At 36.8% G+C, this 24,061-nt stretch overlaps 1 protein-coding gene across 1 annotated transcript; it reads left to right on the forward strand.

Moving 5' to 3' along the window:
* The first annotated feature begins 323 nt into the window (after window positions 1–323).
* On the forward strand, window positions 324–23,083 carry LOC137922940 (P protein-like). Its single transcript, XM_068766052.1, has 16 exons — window positions 324–521; window positions 2,403–2,574; window positions 5,934–5,967; window positions 8,676–8,808; window positions 9,527–9,702; window positions 11,166–11,402; window positions 13,082–13,285; window positions 13,806–13,921; window positions 14,917–15,055; window positions 16,334–16,469; window positions 17,201–17,403; window positions 18,413–18,506; window positions 20,787–20,929; window positions 21,432–21,542; window positions 22,474–22,621; window positions 22,904–23,083. The coding sequence occupies exons 1-16, from the start codon at window positions 335–337 to the stop codon at window positions 23,080–23,082; spliced, it is 2,412 nt and encodes an 803-aa protein (XP_068622153.1). The 5' UTR covers window positions 324–334; the 3' UTR covers window position 23,083.
* The last annotated feature ends 978 nt before the right edge of the window (window positions 23,084–24,061 follow it).

A 24,061-nucleotide genomic window follows, 5' to 3' on the forward strand; every position in this document is an offset into this window, starting at 1 on the left:
ATTGACTTTATGTACTATATGGCAAAAGGTTGTTGATAACGAAGGTGAACATATTGTTGAAAAAAATTCACGATTATAAGGGACCTTGTACACACGGCTGTTAACATTGTTGACTGTCGTACCGATATACGTTGAGTGTAAATATCCTTTACACAAATGATAACTAAATTTCCATTCTAAATTGATTCTGCTTTTATAGACTGTCACTACAAGGCATATATCTTCCCCAAAGATCGCAACGATGATCTATCTTCCGCATCTAACTAGTTTCTGTAAATCCACCCAGTATAATAGTAACAATAACTTATTTATTACAGGTAGAATAAGAATTAAGATGGAGAAGTTACGAAAGCTGTTCCAACGTCCAATGAGGTCTGATCAGGAGTTGGATCGGAGTAGGTACTCGCTGGTGTCGTGCGGAGAGGTCACCCCGGACACTCTGCAGCTGTGGCTTGGATTACCTGAAGAAGTCAAATATGACCCTGAGCTGGAGAAGTTTAGAAAACTATATGAGGAGATCGGTAATATATTATTTAATTAACTCTGGTTCAACATCATTTAAACTAGAGTATGCCCACAGCTGGACATAGGCCTACCTGTAGATTTCCAATACTTAAATCAACTATAGTTACTCTACCACGGATAGAATTTAAAGCAGTTTCCCAACATGGGGCCCACAGCCCACAAGGTGGCAATTTGATTAATAAAGGAGACAAGTTCCAAAGTGGACTCAACATGAGTTTAACTGTTTCGCTTTAATTATATATTTTTATATATATATATATATATATATATATCTCCTTTGACAAATTTATCAATCAACTATACATTCACTTCTTTAAAGCTATTAGATCTATAACCAATTCCCCAGTACAGTACCTCGTAACATAGTATATTTAATCTGTATTCCTATATATATATGTTATAAAGAGGGGCGTAATAATTTTAGGAATGCTATGGGGGAAAGAAATATAGATTGAAAAACATAGTATAACAAAAAATATATAAGAACGAATTGTGATACATAAGAAAACATGTGGTAGAACTGTGAATATAGTGTTAAGAAAATAAAAAGCTGGTACTTCTGGATTGGCTGCCATTTTGAATTTTGCAAATGTCAGATTTTTTAGGAAGTCGCTTGAAGAAATGCGGAAACTCCGCCAAGAGAAACGTTGCAGGATTATATGTAATTAATAGACTATGATCATTAAACTATGATGCAAAACCTTTCATCACGCCACTAGCAACGCCGACATTTTTTCCTTAAAAAAAAATCTTACTACAATACCACATGTGAAAATATCGGCTAAACAAGTATTGCGGCTCCGTTCTCGTTCCAAAGAGACGCTTTTTACGTTGATATTTAATTGACTGTAGTTTTACACGTGGGCATATCCCCGGAAAGAAACACACAGGACGATGAACTAAACAAACACGTTTACTGATAAAGATTACACGCAAGAATGTAACAAAAACTAAGTACGTTATTTACACCACAAAAATACTACAACTAAATAATTATAATACTAACTATACAATGCTTCGAGATACCGTACCAGAGAGAGAATGCCTTTGGTTACGGTACCTCGATCCCACCTTCTTTTACTCGGGCCTGCGCACTAGTGGGAGAGATATCGAGGCGTGGGACACAGGGTTTTGTTCTGCGTGTTCACGCTTGGGTCATGCCCTCTAGTTGCGGGGTGCGGGGGAATAGCTTTACGTATGGCCGCTCTGGCCAATGCCAACCGTCAACACCATGGTTAGAAAGTAAAAAATCTTTTCTGTAATCAATTTAACCTAGATTATTAGTATTTTATTTCATTCATGGGATAAATGGGGGCACAAGGTGGCCGACTTCCGAATCCGGAGGACCCCGGTGCGATTTCAAGCTCTTGTTAAGTAAAAAGATCAGATAAGATAGCATCGCTTAGATATTGGGCGATGAAGTATATAGACCGACCTACTTTCTTTCTGTTTTCCTTAGAAAAAAGAATAAGGTAAAACAGTAAAAGATAAAAAAAGACAGTCAAATCGTAAACAAACAAAATTGTGATACCAACTGTGAATTGTTATAAAAAGATAAGAAATCCAATACATGTGATGATTTGAGAAGAATGGTGAAGAATGAAAGGTGATGAAAAGGAGGAAACTAAAAATGGATGAGTATGTAAGATCATGTGAAGTATGTTAAAAGACCGAATGAATGGTCTTAAGAAGACTGAAATAGAAGTAAAGAAATAAAAAGAGGGATGTGAAATAATTAAATAAAAATTATAAGTTTCCTGTCCTTAAATAGGGGAGAATAAGAGGCCAGAGAATAATAGACAAACATACTTAAATTTCTACAAAGTTATACGTAAGTAATTAAAACGTTTTTATATATATAGATTTGTTTCTTCCAGGTCAAATAGAGCAACCTTTAATCGAGAAGAATGGGACTGAACCAAATAAACGTCCGTCCGCGGTGAACTCTGAACCAATATTAGACGGTAAACACCGAAATGACGGTAACGAAAATGATAGCTCCAAAAATCAATCTACCCTACAAAATATTGACACGGACACTGGAAACGGGTATGTTCTGGAATGTTCTATAACCTGTTACAATATGCATGTGCTTCTATTTATGACGTCACGTGTAGTATCTTCATCATCATATCGGCCAAAAGCCTACTGCAAGGCACAGGTCTCCTACAAAGATCGCCACGATGACCGGCGTTGCGGCGTTGCCCGCATTCAGCTGCATCCGCGTCTGCCTAATGAGGGGGGGGGGGGGGGCTACCCACGCCGCGTCTACCTGCTCGTGGTCGCCACTCGAGAACCTTTCGGCCCCAAAAGCTATCTTTTGTTCAAGCCACATTTTTTCTTTTGCGGATCTCCTCGTTTCTAAGTCGATCTCTCAGCAAACTCCGAACATAGCCCTCTCCATTGCTCTCTGGGTTACCTCGAGCCTCTACCAGATTGTGTTCGCCACTTGAGAACCTACCGACCCCAACGGCCATCGTTTGCATGAGCCATATGCCCTGCTCACTGCTATATCAGATAATTCTTCGAGATACTTCGGTAATCTTCGTTCTTTTGCGGATCTCCTCGTTTCTAAGTCGATCTCCCAGCAAACTCCGAACATAGCCCTCTCCATTGCTCTCTGGGTGACCTCGAGCCTCTACCAGATTGTGTTCGCCACTTGAGAACCTACCGACCCCAACGGCCATCGTTTGCATGAGCCATATGCCCTGCTCACTGCTATATCAGATAATTCTTCGAGCTACTTCGGCAATCTTTGTTCTTTTGCGGATCTCCTCGTTTCTAAGTCGATCTCCCAGCAAACTCCGAACATAGCCCTCTCCATTGCTCTCTGGGTGACCTCGAGCCTCTACCAGATTGTGTTCGCCACTTGAGAACCTACCGACCCCAACGGCCATCGTTTGCATGAGCCATATGCCCTGCTCACTGCTATATCAGATAATTCTTCGAGCTACTTCGGCAATCTTTGTTCTTTTGCGGATCTCCTCGTTTCTAAGTCGATCTCCCAGCAAACTCCGAACATAGCCCTCTCCATTGCTCTCTGGGTGACCTCGAGCCTCTACCAGATTGTGTTCGCCACTTGAGAACCTACCGACCCCAACGGCCATCGTTTGCATGAGCCATATGCCCTGCTCACTGCTATATCAGATAATTCTTCGAGCTACTTCGGCAATCTTTGTTCTTTTGCGGATCTCCTCGTTTCTAAGTCGATCTCCCAGCAAACTCCGAACATAGCCCTCTCCATTGCTCTCTGGGTGACCTCGAGCCTCTACCAGATTGTGTTCGCCACTTGAGAACCTACCGACCCCAACGGCCATCGTTTGCATGAGCCATATGCCCTGCTCACTGCTATATCAGATAATTCTTCGAGCTACTTCGGCAATCTTTGTTCTTTTGCGGATCTCCTCGTTTCTAATTCGATCTCTCAGCAAACTCCGAGCATAGACCTCTTCATTGCTCTCTGGGTGACCTCGAGCCTCTACAAGATCGCGCTCGCCACTTGAGAACCTATCGACCCCAACGGCCATCGTTTGCATGAGCCATGTGCCCTGCTCACTGCTATATCAGATAATTCTTCTAGCTACTTCGGCAATCTTCGTTCTTTTGCGGATCTCCTCGTTTCTAATTTGATCTCAACAAACTCCGAACATAGCCCTCTTCATTGCTCTCTCGGTGACCTGGAACCTCTACCAGGTCGCGGTCGCCACTTGAGAGCCTATCGACCCCAACGGCCATAGTTTTGCATGAGCCATGTGCCCTGCTCACTGCTATATCAGATAATTCTTCGAGCTACTTCGGCAATCTTCGTTCTTTTGCGGGTCTCCTCGTTTCTAATTTGATATCATCATATAAAATCGCCACGCTTGGCAGGCGGGTTGGCAATTGAAGTGTGGTATTATGGTACGCAAACGACGCTGCTGTCCATCCTCTGGAAACTTCATCGGTCCATCTAGTAGGGAACCTATCCCTTCCTCATCTTCCGGCTTGTTGTCCTTTTTTATTAGGATCTATATTCCACAGACATTAGCGTCTGAACCTTCATTTTTACAATAACGTTTAATATTTAATATTTTTTTGCTCACGTTTTTGTATGTTCCAGCATAAACTCTGAAAACTTATTACTATAATTTTTCTCAAATCATTGGCGTGTTGTTTCTTTTTGTCGACGCACTAACAATATCTAGTTTTTAAAGTTACGGTTTGTGCGACCACTTCGTCATTCCTTCTCGTGGTTGCTGGAGAAATTTTAGGTTCAAAAGCCTTCATATACGAGCAATTTGTCCCGCCAACTGTGTGTTCAGACGAGCAATTCTTGGAGAAATATCAGTAACATTGGTTTGTCGTTTATCTCCTAATTTCTCATTCGATCTCACAGCGAAGCTCTAACCTGACGTCATCCATTGCTGCATTGATCTCTAAGCAGCAGTCGTACCATGTCTGGATTCATATGTCTTCTCCTTCTGTCTTCATATTTTTGTATATTATTTAGGCCTTTCTAGTAGCATATATATGAAATGCATCTAATGTAGGATTAAAAAAATGTCAATAAAGCTTATCATGCTATGGATTTTCTACACAACAAATAATTTCATAGTAGAATCGCCAGGCGTAAAACATGTAGTGTTCCGTGGAATTTCTTTCGGCCTTTTCTCTTAGATCTATAGGTGTTTATCACCCGAACAGGAAGTAAATCTTGACGTGAATACGATATGTAATTAATTATAAATTAAATAAAGTATTTTTAATTTGAATTCGCTAGCACGTTTGACGTCAATCGAAATTTAAAAAAAAATATGTATCTTGAATCATTACAATGAAAATAAAAATACATTGTTATTAAATTATTTCAGTGTAACGAACATATAAATTATATATATTATCGTTGTTTATAATTAAAGCAATTAGTTCGAGTTTTATTTAACTGCAAAAGGCCAATAACATTTGATTGTACAAACACAATCGGGGAAGATAGTATGATAAATGTACTATACTGTCGCGATGGTGTTCGTACAGTTAAAGAGTGTAGAAGATATTTAATTTTATAAGTAAATAAATGTTACAGTCATAGTTTTAAAGGGTCAAAACTTGTGTCGAAATAATGCAAGTGATGGCCGAGGTGATTGTAAGGTTCTTGAATGACAGGATGGCATATATATATATATATTTGTGTGTGCGTGTGTGTGTATGGGTGCGTGCGTGCGTGCGTGCGTCCGTGCGTGCGTGTGTGTGTGTGTTTGTGTGTCTGTGTGTATAATCTAGTGATTCTGCATACACACACACACACAAAACTTAAATAAATATTTAAAGATTGTATTACACTAGAAAATGACTCGATCTGATTGAAAGGCGTACTTAATCCCATTACAGTTCTTTCGTTATTGAACTAACTAATTTTTGTTTTATTTCAGACAAGTTCAACCATCAAATATGTTACGTAAAAAGGTAAGATAATTTTTAAAAGCAATATCTCATTGTATTAGAGGGAAAGGAAAGTAATATGGTATCTGTCGACATATTTTACATAAAAACCGATTGATTTGTTACCGCTCCGGCATTGATTTTGTATACTAGATGATAAAAGGTTGTTGATAACGAAGGTGAACATATTGTTGATTAGAAATAAAAACTTGTTAAAAATATAGTCATGTGAATTTAACTTAAGAAAGCGACATTACTTTCCGGTCCCTCTAATATATATATTTATGTTAATCAGGCATGGTTCTTACTTGAACATGCACTACCGCAGAGATCCCCAAACTTTTTTGTGTCGTAGACCCCTTGCCATGTTTTACCGTGTTGGGTAGACCCCCTATTTACCTGATATTGATTTCCTGTAAATTTCTAACTGTAGTGAAGTTTAGTGTTAAAAACTTAAAGTAAAAACACATGTTAATTTATACAATTATTAATTGAATTTAAATTAAAACTACTCAAAATAAAATTTTGTATCTGTTATGTAAAATATAGGTAACATATTAATAATTTTTTACTTCATAGGTACTTTTTACAATAATGTAAATGTTTTGATATTATAAGATAGTATGATGTAAGTAAAAAAGTACTATCAGTGTATGTGTTGAGATCCACTATCGTGGTCATTTTCATTTTATGTACCCCCAAATTTTTTTTCGCTGACGTAGACCCCTTGCAGGTTATCATAGACCCCTAGTGGTCGATATAGACCACTTTGGGAATCACTGCACTACCGTGATCAAAATGTAAGGTCATTTAAAACTCTCAACTATTTAGAAAAAGGTAGTATTGTGTATAACATTTGCCAAACGACTTTTTGTCATAAATTGGAATATCATTCGGCTCAGTCCAAACCATTTTGAAGTATATTTTGTATCTCAAACGCGTCAAGTCTCGATTGGTCGATATCATACTGCATTGGTTCTTCGCGACTTTGTCAAAAACTCGACTGATATCGTTCCACAACCACTGCATTCACCTGATTTAGCTCTCTTTTTATTAATTCAAATTTATATCGCTAAAGTTTTTTTTTTTCATAATTATTTTTTCGCTTTTACTAAGTGAAGATAGTTGGGAGAGGGTTGCCGCTATTTGATACGGATCTTTATTCTCCCAGCTGCGAGGCACGACAGCGTTTTATAATTTTTACAACTTTTCTTACACAATTTTCTCTTATGGGTAAATACAGCTAAAATTTATACATATTAACAATACAATTTGGAAGTTTTACTCAATTATCTATTAGTTGGTACATTATTTTATATCAAGTCGCTGCCCAAGCGCTTCAGACTGTTAAATGCCTTAAGGTTTAGGACAATGTACCGGGCCAACCCATCCAAAGATTCTGCTGCAGATTTTTTCTTGAGAAGGTCCGATAAGTTGAACGGAGGTATATAAAGGTTTTCACATAAGGTCACGTGGTTACGTCTTTTGGATGCGAATCGGGAGCAGTGTCTAAGTAAGTGATCAAAAGTCTGTACTGTGCAGTACAGCTAAAATTTAAACATATTGAAATGATTAGCTCCTGATTTTGCTCCATGCGACTTCTGGGTATTCAGCAAACTCAAAATCCCAAAGCGGTCGCCGTTTTGACAAGATCAAGGAAATAAAAACCGAATCTAAAGCCTTGAAGGCTATACCGGAAAAGGTTGGCGAAAGTGCATTTCATCGGACAGAGATTATTTTGAAGGTGATGAAATTGATTTTGAAGAATAAATAAAGAATTAAAATTTTTAAACAACCTTACTTTTTGATCAAAGAATTATATTGGCTTCAAAATTAGATATACCATCATCATTTCATTCGTAAGACTGCTAGGTATGGCTTTTATTCCTCCTCCGTGAATATATCTATACGCCCAATTTTCCTGGTCATCAACGAATCGAACATAAACACTGATAATGATATGTTAATCTGCTTCTTCATGTTGGTAATTGAATTTGCACGTAATATATAATAAAAATAGGGAAGCTATTTACCAGTGTGGACATTTCGGTATAACTGTACCAAATAATAAATAAATAATACAGAAATATATATGACGGCGTGTCGGTGGCGCCATCTAGTACAAGAGAATGAAACGTTCCTTCCGGAAGTAGACGAGAGTGGAACTGACCGGAAGTTCCTACTCTAGCGAAACGTTAAAACCACCGTGCAGCGATATGGAGAGGGTAGTTTGAGATTGAACGCGGCGCGGAACGGTCAACAATCCCCGTTAATGTTCATTGTCAGTGTTATATATAAAGTTTTATTTTAAGATAAGGTTTAACCACGGCCAGAGATATTATCCGTACAAGATAGATAAATTTGACGGCAGAACCGGAACGGATCCCAACCGCCAACATATATTTTTACTTTAAAACAATTTTACACTAAAACCTTACAGCCATAGGAGGTTCTTTACTAAACATATGTCACCTTTCATAGATAATATCATAGGTTGGAAGTGGTCTTCATCCAATGTCTTCTAAGGAAGGTCACTTTTTCTTCACCAAGTTGGTGGAAATAGCTATGGTGTCCATTCCAGAACCTAAGGCTCCATCACCCACACCATAAAGACAGTTAAATTTCAAAAGCTTCTTTATGATTTACAATATGTTATGGTGATTCATGCTGAATGTGGATCTTGCAAATGGCGAATTTCACTCCAAGTTTTAATATAATTAAGGAAATTGCAGAGTAATCATGGCAAATATACAAAGATGACGCTTCTGCTTGGATGCTGGGTATTCTTCACTGTCGTATTCCTGACATGCAGTGAGAAGAATGAAATAATCAAAAACACCGCCATTGGACCGGGCGAAGTCAAAAGTATGTAAACCTTTTTGGATTACAGACTAAATAAAACTTTAGTGAAAATGTTTACAGTATCTGGAGATAAATATTGCACATGGACCTTTGGAAAGAGATAATCGACTAATTTCGGCTTCGTAGAGTGGTATCTCTGTCGCACGAAATACAAACAGTCCGGTATCTATAAGGAGCTGTTACAACAAGTATCACTTGCTTCTTTTGATAATAATTTTTTATTCTTTATATAAAATGCACTAATTATTCTATAAGTGGTGGCTTGCCTTGGGGTTTTGCCTAAATAATACTATTATATTTCGTGCGACAGAGATAATGCTCTACGAAGCCGAAATTAGCCGATTGTCTCTTACCAAAGGTCGATGTGCAATATTTATTACCGGGTCTTGTAAAAAAGCTCTCTATCGTATCTACAAAATAATATAAATAACCTATGATGTTAATGTTGTTTGTCCGAGAGTTTTTACAGCTTCATCGGTACAAAGTTTACGGAGAGGAAGGGTTCGTGAACGTTTTAAGATCTTTGCGCTCCTGGATTGAGTTTAACTACTCTAAAGAAGCCTTCCAAGCCTTCTAGGCTTTGCTATCTCTACCCTAAGGCTGTAAATGCCAATAGATAAACAGAGATGTATAGCCTTTACCCCACTTCGATGTATTCCCTAGATAAAGAGATTTTAACCTCTCTAACAGACCATTTATTTATTGAATGTCACAATCCTAGATTTCACGTTCGATCCTGAAGTAAGCACGGTATTGGTGAAGCTATCCGGACCATTTCTCTCCGAGCATGCAGAAGTAAAGTTAAACAGGAGTGAGTTGGAATTGAAAGAAAAGATGGTTATTTGGTTGGAGAAGAATATATCATCGAGTAAAGATAGAGAATCAAGCAGAGTGCTGGTAAATATTTATTCTCCTCTTTTTATTTAATTCTAAATTATTTCAAAATTTATAAATGACGATAAAAACCGGTGATTTATCTGATGTTAAACGACACAGAATTTTTATTAAGGTAAGACTACCCACAAAAAATGTACCCTACATTTTTTGTGGGTAGTCATAAATGATATTAGCCAGTTTTTAAAAGTACCCTCTTTTCTTTTACTTTATCCGAGTAAATTCTAATGCATTGCACAAACACTGAACCAAACGTCTTAAGATATAAAACGTTTTGTTATATATGCACAGTATTATGCCAGGTACCGTTCATATACACTATAAAACTAGATAAGTCATATTTGATAGATATAAATTAATTTTTGAGGTCTAGACCTCCCCCAAGATTGGTCACAAAATCAAACATCAGCTTATTACTAAAACATGCTTCTATAGCAGCATTGGTAAGATTGTTTAGAATTTATTTAAGTAGGGGAGAGAAATCTGGTCGATGAATGTGAATAATGCATTTCAAAAAGGCTTTCCAAGATTGGCTATGGGTCGACTGCCCCAAGCGCCATACCTGACTTCTCTACCTACTACGAAATAAACTCGCTCTGTGAAACCACAAGCAGATGTAAAATATATTTATTTTATGATCATCATCAGAGTTGATAGTCCTCAATTTAAGGTATAGGCTTCCCCAAAGATTGACACAATGACCATTCTCTGCCCGAATTTAGGGATTTCTACATCAATAGGATTTTCATTGATGGATGACAGATTTACGATCGTAATTCGTAGGTTCGATTCCTAGGAAACGGTCTTACGTATAATTCAGACATTGTGCAGTAATTATATAGGATTGCCCCTTCTTACAAAGGTTCTAGAGCAGAGTTCCCCAAACTTTTTTGTGTCGTAGACCCCTTGCCATGTTTTTCCGTGTTGGGTAGATCCCTACTTACCTGATATTGATTTCCTGTAAATTTCTAACTGTACTGAAGTTTAGTGTTAAAAACTTAAAGTAAAAACGCATGTTAATTTATACATTTATTAATTGAATTTAAATTAAAACTACTTAAAATAAAATTTTGTATCTGTCATGTAAAATATACGTAACATTAAATAAACATAAAATAAACTATAAATAAAATAACATAAGCAATAAGTCAATATTTTAGTGAGAAGGATGAACCTGATGCTTTAATAATAAATTATCAACATTTTGCGTCAATTTTGTAAGGGTTAATCTTAAATCTCCTCGACTAATTATGTCCAGTCTGTGGACCCCCATTTTCATTTCATGGACCCCCTATTTTTTTTTCGCTGACGTAGACCCCTTGCAGGTTGTCATAGACCCCTAGGGGTCGATATAGACCACTTTGGGAATCACTGTTCTAGAGGATATGTAGGAGCGTCTTCTGCTATACCATAATATCACACTTGCCATGCCACAGGCCTTATTCAGATTTAATTGAATATTCCAGCCAATATTCTCTTGGACGATCACTCTACAAGACCAAGATCTAGACTACAACCTCGGAGAACCTAGGTCTTCTGTATTTAGATTCGACTCTAGTGACCACACACTACGAATGAATACAACTTCAATGCAAAAGGTTGCCATGACAGTGATTTTTACTACAGACCCCATAGATGGCAGCACTGGAGTGGTATATGCTTGCGTATTGCTGTGTGGGTTATATATTCTAATTATATTCGAGGTAAGTGTTTGAATTTCAAATTGACCCTACTGGATCTTTTATAAATGTATCCATTTAATTCGGTTTAGTCGGAATGCTCCTGTGGTGGTGAAATAAAATAAGCAGATGCTATTGAGAAAATTTATTGTTCAGACAACCACTATACAAAGGTAGGCGCGTCGGAGCGAGAGTTTATTGGGGCGTGCTTGCGTGTGCGCTGATGTGCTGCCGAATCCAGAGTGCGATGACCGGGGATCCGGGCTGCTGGCTTACGTCAATGCGCTAGGGCGCGCATGTTGCAGCCGCGGACAGGACAGTCCGACGTAGTGAGACTGTCCGCCATACTCCCATCATCTGGCTACACCAGGGCTTCTTAAACTATGGGTCGCGTAGCAAAATTCTGGGGTCGACAGATTTTAATGTCAAATGTTTATATATACCATTTTATAACATCACTAGAGTTGGTGGAATACAGTGGACATGCAGCGTCTAGACACGCGCATTTGTTGAAGGTTTTAAACTAATATAAATACAATTTTATAATTTTTTGTGCAATTTTTAATTTTAGAATTTTGTATGTTTCAAAACTAATTCTTTAACAATATATTTTCATATATATATGTATATTGTTACCTAATAAATAAATCATGGAAAAATATTTTTTTTTTTTATATTTGTATAGGGTCGTCAAGAAACTAGCAATCATATATGGGGTCGTGAATAACAAAAGTTTAAGAAGCCCTGGTCTACACAATAATATGCTTTTCAATTCGCTCACTCTCTCTTTTCTCAAATCTAAATTTCTATTTCTTTATACACATGTGAGGTCTTTGAGATCATCAGAGAATTTTAAATTAAAAATGAAATGCCAGCAATGCCACATTCTTCGTTTATAACCAAATCTTTTACCAAACAGGCTGTTCGATTGTGGAATTTATCGGTAAATATAAGACGTCTACGCTATCTATTTTTAAGTAAATAATTAAGAAACATTTTCTAAACCAATGATTTTTTATCCTACTAAACTCTTCTCTTTCTCTTTCTCTACTTCTCTTGCTAAACCAATATTTTTTTTTCTGTGTTCCTTTTCCTTTCTCAGGTTAATGCGATCTAAATCAGTTTGATGTTTCTATATATAATTATATATTATACAGTATTAATTATAAGTATATATGCTTTATACGTATATATGTAAATATATGTTTTGTCTATATATACACGTTAACTACCCATTATTTATACTTCTACTGTTTCCATGCTATGGTTGTCTGGAATAAATTGCCTCGTGTGATAAGATCGTCGATGGAATCAGGCGTTACCTTGCGGAAGTCCATCCTAAGTAAGAAAGGGACCAATATTTAGCCGCTTCCGCACATGCAGTGGTAGTCGTGCAACAAAATGCACCGCCCGCCAGCCTGCTGATAAATGCGCATGCGGCAAACAATGCGAACTACACAACCGCCACCGTTGATTCACTCAACACGTGTTTCACCCCACCACTGGGCATCTTCAGGAGTTATGTTACACCGATTACCTCGGTGGACTCGGTGTTTGGCATGTACGGTGGTTAGTAGAAGTGGTTAAATATTGGTCCTTTTCTTACATAAGATCGCCTATTGTACTTTCTTTTTGACTGTTATGCACTAATATTATTAAGCGTGTACAGTAAAAAATATTAATTTACGGATACCTGTACTTAGATAATAAACCGCACGATGGCAGCGATTGTGGTTTCGACGACATCGATAGCAGCGCTGGCGCTGGTTGGAGAAAGACCCTCGCTCCAGGAACTCATCTCCTGGCTTGACGCGGAGACGCTCCTTCTTCTCTTCAGCATGATGCTTCTCGTTGCTATAATGGCTGAGACTGGAATATTCGACTTCCTGGCCGTGTTTACTTTTGAGGTAAGAAGTAAATTATTAGTTGACCACTAGGTGGATCGTCGAGATAAGGGATGTCTCTGGAGGTCCATGACTTCTGGCATCTATCAGCTTAAAAGAAAAATAAGAAGAGTGACTTGGAAATCAATACGTAAATTTCAAACCCTTCAAATACTCTTCTGTGCGATTATAAGGAGATGATTATGTCTTGGAGTATCTATGGAGAAATATACCATAATCGCCACGCTTGGCAGGCGGGTTGGTGGTTTAAATATAATAACATCTTGTCAAAGAGGTTTCGAAAGAAGCTTCCTGATTGTCAACCTTTGAGACAAGGTGTTCAACTCTCAAATGTGCACTAAAGTGAAAGTGAACAGGCCATATACAAAGAGTAGAAGACGGGAGATGATCATAAATCACTTTAAAATGGATTTCTTTATACAAGAAAAGGTCTAGAAGTAGGGGTCTGGAGTAGGGTTATGTAGCTTCAGGTGACATCCACTTAAAATATACCGTAAACCATTGTAATAAATAAATCTATCAGGTGACAAAAGGCCGCCTCTGGCCTCTGATCTTCCTTCTATGCAGCATCACGGCAATCCTCTCAACGTTCCTGGACAACGTGACCACAGTTCTCCTCATGTCGCCTGTTACAATCAGGTAAGAAGATAACTCGTGATAACGTTCTCCGTGACTCTTTCGTGCACTATCTGTACTTATATATGTCATTATCATTAAGGAGTTAGACGTTCACTGCTATGCGCTTCCAGTCGATGCTATTGGAATATATTTGAAAGCCTTATGTCCAGCTGTTTAAGTCCTCTGGCTGAAATGGAAGGTTTTTCCATCTAAAACACATAAATAAATAGACAGCTTAAAATCTTTGATATGGTTGTCTGTCCATTATGTGTGTAAGAAAAAGGAAAAGTGACTCTGTGTTTGGCACTAATCGGTGTAACATAACTCCTGAAGATGCCCCGTGGAGGGGTGAAACACGTGTTGTGTAATTTGGCGGTGGCGGTTGTGTGATTCGCATTGTTTGCCGCATACGCATTTGTCAGCGGGCTGGCGGGCGGTGCATTTTATTGCACGAATACCACTGCATGTGCGGAAGTGGCTAAATATTGGTCCTTTTCTTACTTGGATGAACTTCCGCGAGGTAACGCCTGATTTCATTAAACATTATGTGTGTGGATGTCCAACGCTGCACTTGCCGGTTACCGGTCTCCAGAAAGTTTGGACCTCGTAATGTATACATGTTCACTGTCAATAATTCAACTTGGAAGAGCCATATGGCTTGATATCTATAGCTCGAATAGCCTGGTCTGAGATAGCTTTGGGTGAGGTACATCACCCGTGCAGACACTAGTAGACACGGCGAGGAAGGCGCCCCAGAGGTGCAGGGAATCGATACATCGATAACTTAAATGGCGCTGGTTGAAGACACTCGCTTCAGGAGCTCATCTCCTGGCTGGACACATAGACACTCCTTCATCTCTTCATAATTATGGTCGTGGTAAGTCACTGAATGTAGGCATCAGAAGTCTTGTCACCATGTCGATATTGGAGGGTTCACTGCATTGGCTGATATCATGGTGATGAAATCTGTTTTTAATCTCTGAAAATTTTACAGTTGTGACCTTCCATTGACCCAGGTTATGTGAGGTGATGGACCTGGATCCGGTACCAATTCTCATGTTCATGGCGATCTATAGCAACATTGGGGGTACTGCGACGCCTGTTGGTGATCCTCCTAACGTCATCGTCGCCTCTAATAAGGCAGTCGTGCAAGCGGTAAGTCTCCAAGACCTAAAATTCAGACCACGTAGACTATCAGCTTCAGATTTGACGTAAATACAAAAAGATAACCATTGCCTGTCATAGGACATAATTTAAATTGTACTGATAAAATAATTTATGTATGATAATTAGACCTAGGAACAAGAAAACAAAACCGTACAATATACGAAAAACATTCAATACAAAGATCCTTTTTAAAATTCTGGATTATAGATGTAATTCCTAGATCAGTTTTGTCTTGACGTTGATTTATGGGACACCCTGTTATAGACATATTAAAAACATACAAAGATCCTTTTTAAAATTCTGGATTATAGATGTAATTCCTAGATCAGTTTTGTCTTGACGTTGATTTATGGGACACCCTGTTATAGACATATTGGCATATCAATTGATTTGTTCCATCTATATTTGACGCTCACAAATGTAGGTCATACATAAAACAAAATACCCCAAATTTAATTTTATAACTTGAACTCAAAATACAAGTTTTTTTGTAATAAGTTTTTACCACAATTACAGTAATACCCCGCTTTACGCGACCCCGTTATACGCGGTTTCACTATAACGCGAATTGCAAATTTCGCGCTCAAATGCCTTGAATTACGCGAAAGAGTGTGTATAAATATAATGTAGTCATCAACTTCTCTATGGTCTTGACCATTTGTCAAACAATTAAAAACAGTGTTGGGTGTTATGAACGTATTTTACAAAAACATAAACAAAACGTTACCCAAAATACAATAGATGTATTTTTCCGTAAAAAATAAGAGTATGTGTTGCATAAAGTGTTCCTAGAATTAAAGTGATGGATTAAAATTATTTGTATTTTTTTGTAATAATTTTTGACTGTGTTTAATCATAAACCTCGTTATACGCGAATTTCAGTTAACGCGATTTTTTTTGGAACGTATCCCTCGCGTAAAGCGGGGTATTACTGTATACATTTAGATTGAAGAATATGACGGCATATTTAAGAATGTAAATCCATGAAAATGTTCTTTGAGTAGTCGTCGTTTCTGCTCGTAAACACATACTGCAAGGTAAAGGCCTCCCCCAAAGATATCTATAGGGGGATATCCCATAATCGCCAGGCTTGGCAGGCTTGGTGATCGCAGTGTGGTGTTATGGTATGCAGAGAACGCTGCTGTACATCTTCTGAAAAACTTGTGAATTACATAAGATTGTACACCGGGAATTGAACCCGCGATCTTCGATCGCAAATCTCAGTCCTAGATTACCACCAGTATAATCGTATGTCCATCCAACCAGGGCATCAACTTCACCAATTTCACCGCTCACATGGCGCTGGGCATCCTGCTTGTCACTCTGCAGACCAGCCTGCAGATACGTTTCATGTACCGCGACACCAATAAGCTGAGATTAAAGGAACCAAGAGAGATACAAGGTTAGTTGGACTTGCTTTGTTTGTTTAGTTATAATCATAAACTATAATTCTTTGAGGAGTATCAATAATTTGGAGATTATTTAACAATGTAAATTGCACTAATTGGTGCTTTTTTAAAGCTGCAGCACCATGCGCTGGTGGGATCAGGTATGAACCACGTTCGATACCACATTAGCCGAAGTAATACACACTGAATAATTATTTTTTGCTTTGAAAAACACATTTGTCGAAGGAATATCTGTAAAAGTTTGTATTTCATCTGTTTCTGAATACAAAGATAAAAGAGAGAAGAGAAAAGGGCTAAGGATTAAAGTGAATCTTCTATATAAGAATATTCACTTTAATCCTTAGCCCTTTTCGATGAAAAGATTTATAATAATACCATCATCACTACTTGTGTCTATTCTATCACCATCCTCACAATCGAATCAACGTCTAAGTAAATATCCTGAAGCATGGTTATTTATTAAAAATAATATATAAAAAGGTAATTTAAGATAAAAATAATACACCAGAAACTTTCCAAAAAAGACTTCGTCAATATTGAGGTGCAATTAGATAATCCTGAAGAATGAACTTGCTACCTACGATCCTGAAATAATTCTTCTCCAAATAAATTCCTTACCGAGTAGCCTTCAGCTATTATTGAATCAGTGAAAGCCTATTGTATCTGAACTCCAAAGTAACCATTATCACCACGAGGATCTAATAATTTACCAGATTTATTACAGACCTTCGTCACCAGATCTCAATATGGCGAAGAGCAGCAGATTCATTGCCCCAACTGAGCAGAGACGTGCAAGTAGTGAGAAAGAGACTGGAGAGGAAGATAGAGAAGTTGAGTGTTCAACTCAAAAAAATGTTAAGGGAGAACAGCAAGAGAGCCTGCCCGAAGGAGACGTTTAGAAGCACTCTTTCAGACCTCAAAGACAAGGTATGTTTACATGTGTTGACAAATAATACATTTCTTAAGAATATACAGGATGATATATTATATGTTAAAAAGATTTAGAAGAATAAATCGGAAATTATAAACAATGTAATGATAATATAATAAGCGTCTTCAAAATTCGTATAGCTACATATTGAAATAATTTTTTTTCTATCTGTCTCAGAAGATTTATACTGGTAAATGTCATCCTATCATATTACAATGGAAAAAATACATAAAACATTTCAAACTGATCACTCTATAAAGGGTGATTTGAAATAGATTTAGTTTAAAAGCCTTATGCATTCATGTCTTTATATATTTTACACTACAACAAATCATCGTGTATAATATTGTATATTCATTTCCAATTTATTGTACAAAAATATTTGATGTTATACTTTGGCTATATGTAGCATGTATATGTATATATATGTGGTAATCGAGATGCAAGGTTTGAATTTTAAAGTATTTTAAAGAAAAACTCCTAACCTTAACTGCGCTCGCTCCTTCAGCGTTCAACCGTTGTCTGTCTCTCTTCCTCTCACACACCTCTCGCTTGCACCATTTGACGTTCCTATTCATCCATTTAAATCTTAATAGCTTTTGTTCATTTATTAAAATCAAAATAATTCAAAAATACACGTTTTTTTTTTTAAAGTTTAAAAAATTTTTGGTTTTAATATTAAATCAAGATATAATACTGTGATAAAAGAGTATGGTGAATTTTAATAAAATAAAAATTCTTTATTTAGCTTCGTAGAGCACTATCTCTGTCCCACAATACCTATGTGACGTTTTGTCAGTCGTTGTACTTCGTGCGACAGAGATAACGCTCTACAAAAACGAAATTAGCCGATTGTCTCTTTCCAAATGTCGACGTGCAATATTTATCTCCAGGTGTTGTACTTGTGATCAACACACAGATTATATTTATTGGTTATTTATTAAAGCAAGTAATCTATAGCTATCTAGTGAAATTTCGTTAAAATTCTTATTGAACTAACAACAGTACAAGATCCGCGATACGGCGCTACTCGGCAAGGCGACGGTGGCAATTGTGTTTGTGGTGACCGTCTTCTTCCTGCATTCAATACCAGAGTTCAGTGAGTATTACCTACTAATCAATCCTTATTTCAGAGTACAGGATGTTTCAGAACTAAATCTTTTTGATATTATCACCATGTCCCATAAATCAACGTCATATCACAATATAATTGAAACTTTATATACATAGTTGATATATAACAATCTAGTCTATATAAATATAATATTAATTAATGTAAGAAGAACAGCGAAGAAGAATGAAAGAAGATTTCAAGTTGATTGTAATTAGAATCAATTTGTACTCCCATATAAATGGGATACTACAATTTTATTATTTAATGGAATCAGACGTTACCTTGCGGAAGTCCAACCTAAGTAAGAAACAAAGTACATCCTAAGTAAAAAAGCCAACTATTACTTACTTATATTATTGCACTCTGTGTTTGGCACTAATCGGTGTAACATAACTCCTGAAGATGCCCCGTGGAGGGGTGAAACACGTGTTGAGTGAATTAACGGTGGCAGTTGTGTTATTCGCATTGTTTGCCGCATACGCATTTATCAGGGGGCTGACGGGCGGTGCACTTTGTTGCACGACTACCAATGCATGTGCGGAAGTGGCTAAATATTGGTCCTTTTCTCACTTAGAATGGATCGGCAAGGTAACGCCTGATTCCAATAGATTAATAATTTTTTTTCACCGTCCTTTTCATTATAGTTCTCTACTATCATTCTTCACATAATCTATCGTTCCATTCATTCATTCCACAATTAAACTTACTTACAATTTTCTTGTTTTTTGGACATTTCTATAATTTTGATAGTCCGCCATTGACCCCAAACTTGCTTATTGGAAAGCGATGATGTGGTGAAAGATGTACGCAAAAGGTGCCTATTCAATCTGACCCTGAAGATACTTGGGTTTAAATTTTTGGGAAATAAAGAATCCGGCAGATTCTTTTATAGAATCGAAACGCTTAGTATATGACTCCAGTGAAATTTCGTATAACGGTGGTAGTGGGTCGACATTCTCCTTTTTTTTTAAAAGGATCTATATTCCACAGACATTAGCGTCCGTGCCTTTGTTTTAACAATTACGATTAATATTTCCGAATTTGTTTTACTCGCGTTTTTGCATATGTCTTTTAAAATATGTACCAACTTAAATCATAAACAATTTAAAACTAAGTTGAAGTCAATTAATTATTATAAATATTTTTTTTTTAATCATTGATGTCCTGGTTTTTAATGGCGCCCTAAAAATGTCCAGTTTTTAGAATTACAGTTCGTGTGACTATTTTCTCATGCCTAATCCATTTAAATACTATATATATGTATATGGAGTATATGTATATATACATACATACACATATATTTTTAACATTACGAGTATATTTAGAAGTACTTGTTAGATTTGTTACACAAGACCACAAAGCAATTGAGATGGATGTATACCCATCTCAATTGCTTTGTGGTCTTGGTGGAACAGATATTACAGGATGCAGGATGTTTCTCATTGGTCCTATCAATCTATGGGAGGGGGGGCTGTGTTCAGTAATGGACCTTCCCCGTCCACGACCGATAACGTTGTTATTTATTTATTTATTTAATATTCTTTATTGTAAACGATAAGATACATAATATACAGATACAATAATATACAGAAAAGTACAATGGGCGATCTTATCACACAAGGCAATCTCTTACAGACAACCATAGTAAGGAAAAGATAATAGTACTTATAAAGGGTAGTTCACGTGTACAAAAAAAATACATACAAACAAATGAACATAAATATACATAAACATACATAGACACACATACTTAAACATACATACGTATATAACATATATACTTATAATAAAAAAACGTTTATTTATTTATTTTATTTAATATTCTTTATTGTACACGATAAGATACATAATATACAGATAAAATAATATACAGAAAAGTACAATGGGCGGTCTTATCACACAAGGCAATCTTTTAATGCATATTATAAATATAATACAACACACGTTGGTATATTTCTTCGTTATTGCCTGATAACAAATGAGGAAATCAGCAGATGAACCAAGGTAGTTCATGCCTCCTATGGTTGTTGGAGCAGAAAGGTTCTCAAGGTGCGACAAAGAGCCAGTAGACGTGATGTGAGTAGGTCCCAAACTAGATATTCCTATGACATAGCTCAGGTATCAGAAAGTCGCTGGGTACAGGCAGCGCTGGACAGGTCTTCGTCATCATATTTGGAAGAAGCTTGTGACTTAGTGGACGTCTATCACCTGATATCTTGGATGTATTCTGCAAAACCCTGGACTATGATAAAGTATGTGACACAGATCGAGTGTCACTAAGCTGGACAGCACTCCTGGGAGCCATCTTGCTGCTGATCCTGGCTGACAGACAGGATCTGGAGCCAGTCCTGCACCGCGTCGAGTGGTCGACGTTGTTGTTTTTTGCTGCACTGTTCGTGCTCATGGAGGTAAGTTAGGATGGGTTTCTCTTTTTACTTCTACATCTTCTTTCAATTCTTCTTTATTTACTGTATGTTTTTATTTATAAAGATTTCTGGATGTGTTATAAATTTATCATATAGCTTGAGGTCTTCTTAGCTGAAGGAGGAAGTAATATTCCTACCAAAATCAAGTCTTAATGACCAAGTATACCAGGGAATGCGACTGGCCAATAACATCTAGAAGTACAAAGTCAAGAGAAACAGATAATAAACAATAATTAATTTTAATATGTAGTAATACGAATTATGAATGCGCTTTTTCTTAACACACAGACAGAACCAAACATTTATTGACAGCAAATGATCAATATATTCACCCTTTGAAAATTTACACGTATATCCAATCATCCTGTACATAGATTAGAGATTAGCTATTAAGAAATATTAAAGAATTCTTTTTTGCTTGTGAAGTTTTTTATTTTTAAGAAACTAACCATGAAATTTTCCTTTGGGATTTCCTATATTCTAGGCGCTGTCAAAGCTTGGCCTGATCTTATACATCGGTGGTTTAATGGAACAGCTGATTCTTCAGGTGGACCACTCCGCACGCCTGGCTGTGGCTTTGATGCTGATATTATGGGTAAAGCCTTCTCTATACATATATATACACATATATATCCAGCTTTTTCTTAACAGATCATGTAAAGACCATCAAATCGCCCAAAAACTATTGTCAGAGAACTGTCTTCGAAAGAGTAACGAAATCTAAAATGAATGTTCTGTACTCGCTAACAAGAGTTAATAAAACCCTCATACAACCTCACTTGTTAGAGAAAGACTGGGAAAATTGTAGAACGAAAGGAACAGTACGACAGATATGATACACGAAAGAGGAGAATGATAATAATAAAAAATTGTATGAATAAATTATTAGAAATAAAAAGTCCCTGTCCCACACGAGATAGGGGAACGAGAGGTCCCCAATAACGGGGACCATTTAATAAATAAAAAAAACCTCTCTTGTCAGCGAAAGAGATAGAGAGAGTTAGTGTTAAAGATAGTATAGAAAAGTAAGGATGCGTCAACACGTGGCCTATTTTTAATTTAATGAAAATATGAATTACTCTAATTATTGTGCTGTTTATTGGCACATGTAAAATTTTTGTATGCGAAGTGCCTCCGAAAGAGAGAAGCGGAAGGAATCTCTAAAAACCTAGCCTTTAAGCTGCTAGCCTACCCAGATCATGCTACTAAGAGGATTTTAGAAAGATAGACTATCTCTCTCTCTCTATATATATATATATATATATAAATATATCAATAGTGGAAGGCCATATGACTTGCAGACAGCGTCCTTCGGCTGAAAAGAATAAGATAAATGTATATATATAAAAGCGTTTAAAATAATAAGTTGTATTTTATTTGGTCAGATGTTTTTCTTACAGTGTAAACACATCCTATCACTATAATTACCTGATGATTTAATGCATTTTCTGTTATTAACTCTACACAGCGAATATGGTATAAAGGTCATAATAAAAAACTACGTTATTGCTTGTAATACTGTCCAGGTGTCTGGAATGTTATCAGCGTTTGTAGACAACATACCGTTGACCACCATGATGGTGCGTGTGGTGGTGGCGATTGGATCCAACCCTGCACTTGGGCTGCCTATAGCTCCTCTTATATGGGCTCTACTCTTCGGTGCCTGTTTGGGAGGTTAGTGTAACTTAATCATTTTTATGTTGCTAAGTTAACTATAACGCATGAATGCATTCCACTAACGGCACTATCGGGGCTGACGGCTGGACATCTCATAGATGCAGGTAATTAAGCTGACAGGCGGTGAAATGAAATAAAGTACGAACTAAAATAAAGGCTCGTTCTTCAGGAGGCTTTATTTCTTCGAATATAGACCTCACCTGATTAAAGATTTCATATTTATAACCAATCTGTATTGAACATATTTGTAAGTGATGGGTTGTGTTTGGTGGATTTAAGGTAATGGTACACTGATCGGAGCCAGCGCTAATGTGGTATGCGCTGGAGTAGCAGAGCAGCATGGCTACAGGTTCACCTTCATGAGGTTCTTCAGGATAGGTTTCCCGGTCATGATCGGTCACCTCGTCACCGCTTCCATCTATCTTCTCATCTGCCACTGTGTTTTCTCTTGGCATTGAAATCTACCAGCCATTCTTAACTGAAATCTTATATGGAAGGCCGTGGATGTAACAATATGCTATAATAAGTGGTGCAAAAGTAATGTCATAATTTGAATCGGCAGCCATTATGTTATAGATTTGAAAATATAGGTCTGTTATTGAAAAAAGTTTATTTATTAGTACGAGATTGATGTCGTTTATTGGAAAAAAACGTGGTCTCCTTCCGAGTTTATGGAGTTTATGCATTTTTGAGAAGTTTGGTTTGGTTTGATCGTTTGGGAATTTTGAATTGTTGATCTCAAAACATCTGGCTCTAAATTGGCGATATCATCTTCAATATTAGCTTTCAAAGCCTGTAAGGTTGTATGTTGCGGTAAGTATATGATAAAAATCCCCAAAGGAAGAAGTCTGATGCACATGGAAAACAACGACGGAATTCACACTGCGTTAAAACAACAGACTGAATATTTGTCAAATAATCTGTGACAACAATTCAACGTTCTTGACGTGTATATCGCTGCATCGCTTATTGACAATTAATTCTCTGTATATCTACAACGTATATGTCAAAGTGACAGTGACATTTGGCGCCATTTGTAAAAATTAAGATGCGTTCATATTATGACATTACTTTTGAGCCACCTATTACAATGTTAGTTGATAATTTATGTATAGATATGTAAAAGATAACCTTCTAAATACTTTGTTCAAAAATATTAAAATTATAATTAGGTTTAATAATACGTAGTTACCATTCTTTTAGTTAGTTATTTTCATAGCGTTCTCACTGTATTTTATTACGGGAAAATACTCCTGATATGAGTGTATATTTATTTCACAGTTTGAACTGTACGGTCTATTTCTATCTTAAACTCTAATTTTCCCTAAGAATTTACGATAATTTATAACCTTATATGTACATGATAAAAACCAAAAATTATAAAATGTTCGTAACGCCGGAATTTCATCTTATAATAAACTTATACAATATATGTTA

This window comes from Battus philenor, unplaced genomic scaffold (genome assembly GCF_028537555.1).
Source record: "Battus philenor isolate CCGP_79_NKW_IND1 unplaced genomic scaffold, ilBatPhil1.0.hap1 SCAF_20, whole genome shotgun sequence".
NCBI lineage: Eukaryota > Metazoa > Arthropoda > Insecta > Lepidoptera > Papilionidae > Battus > Battus philenor.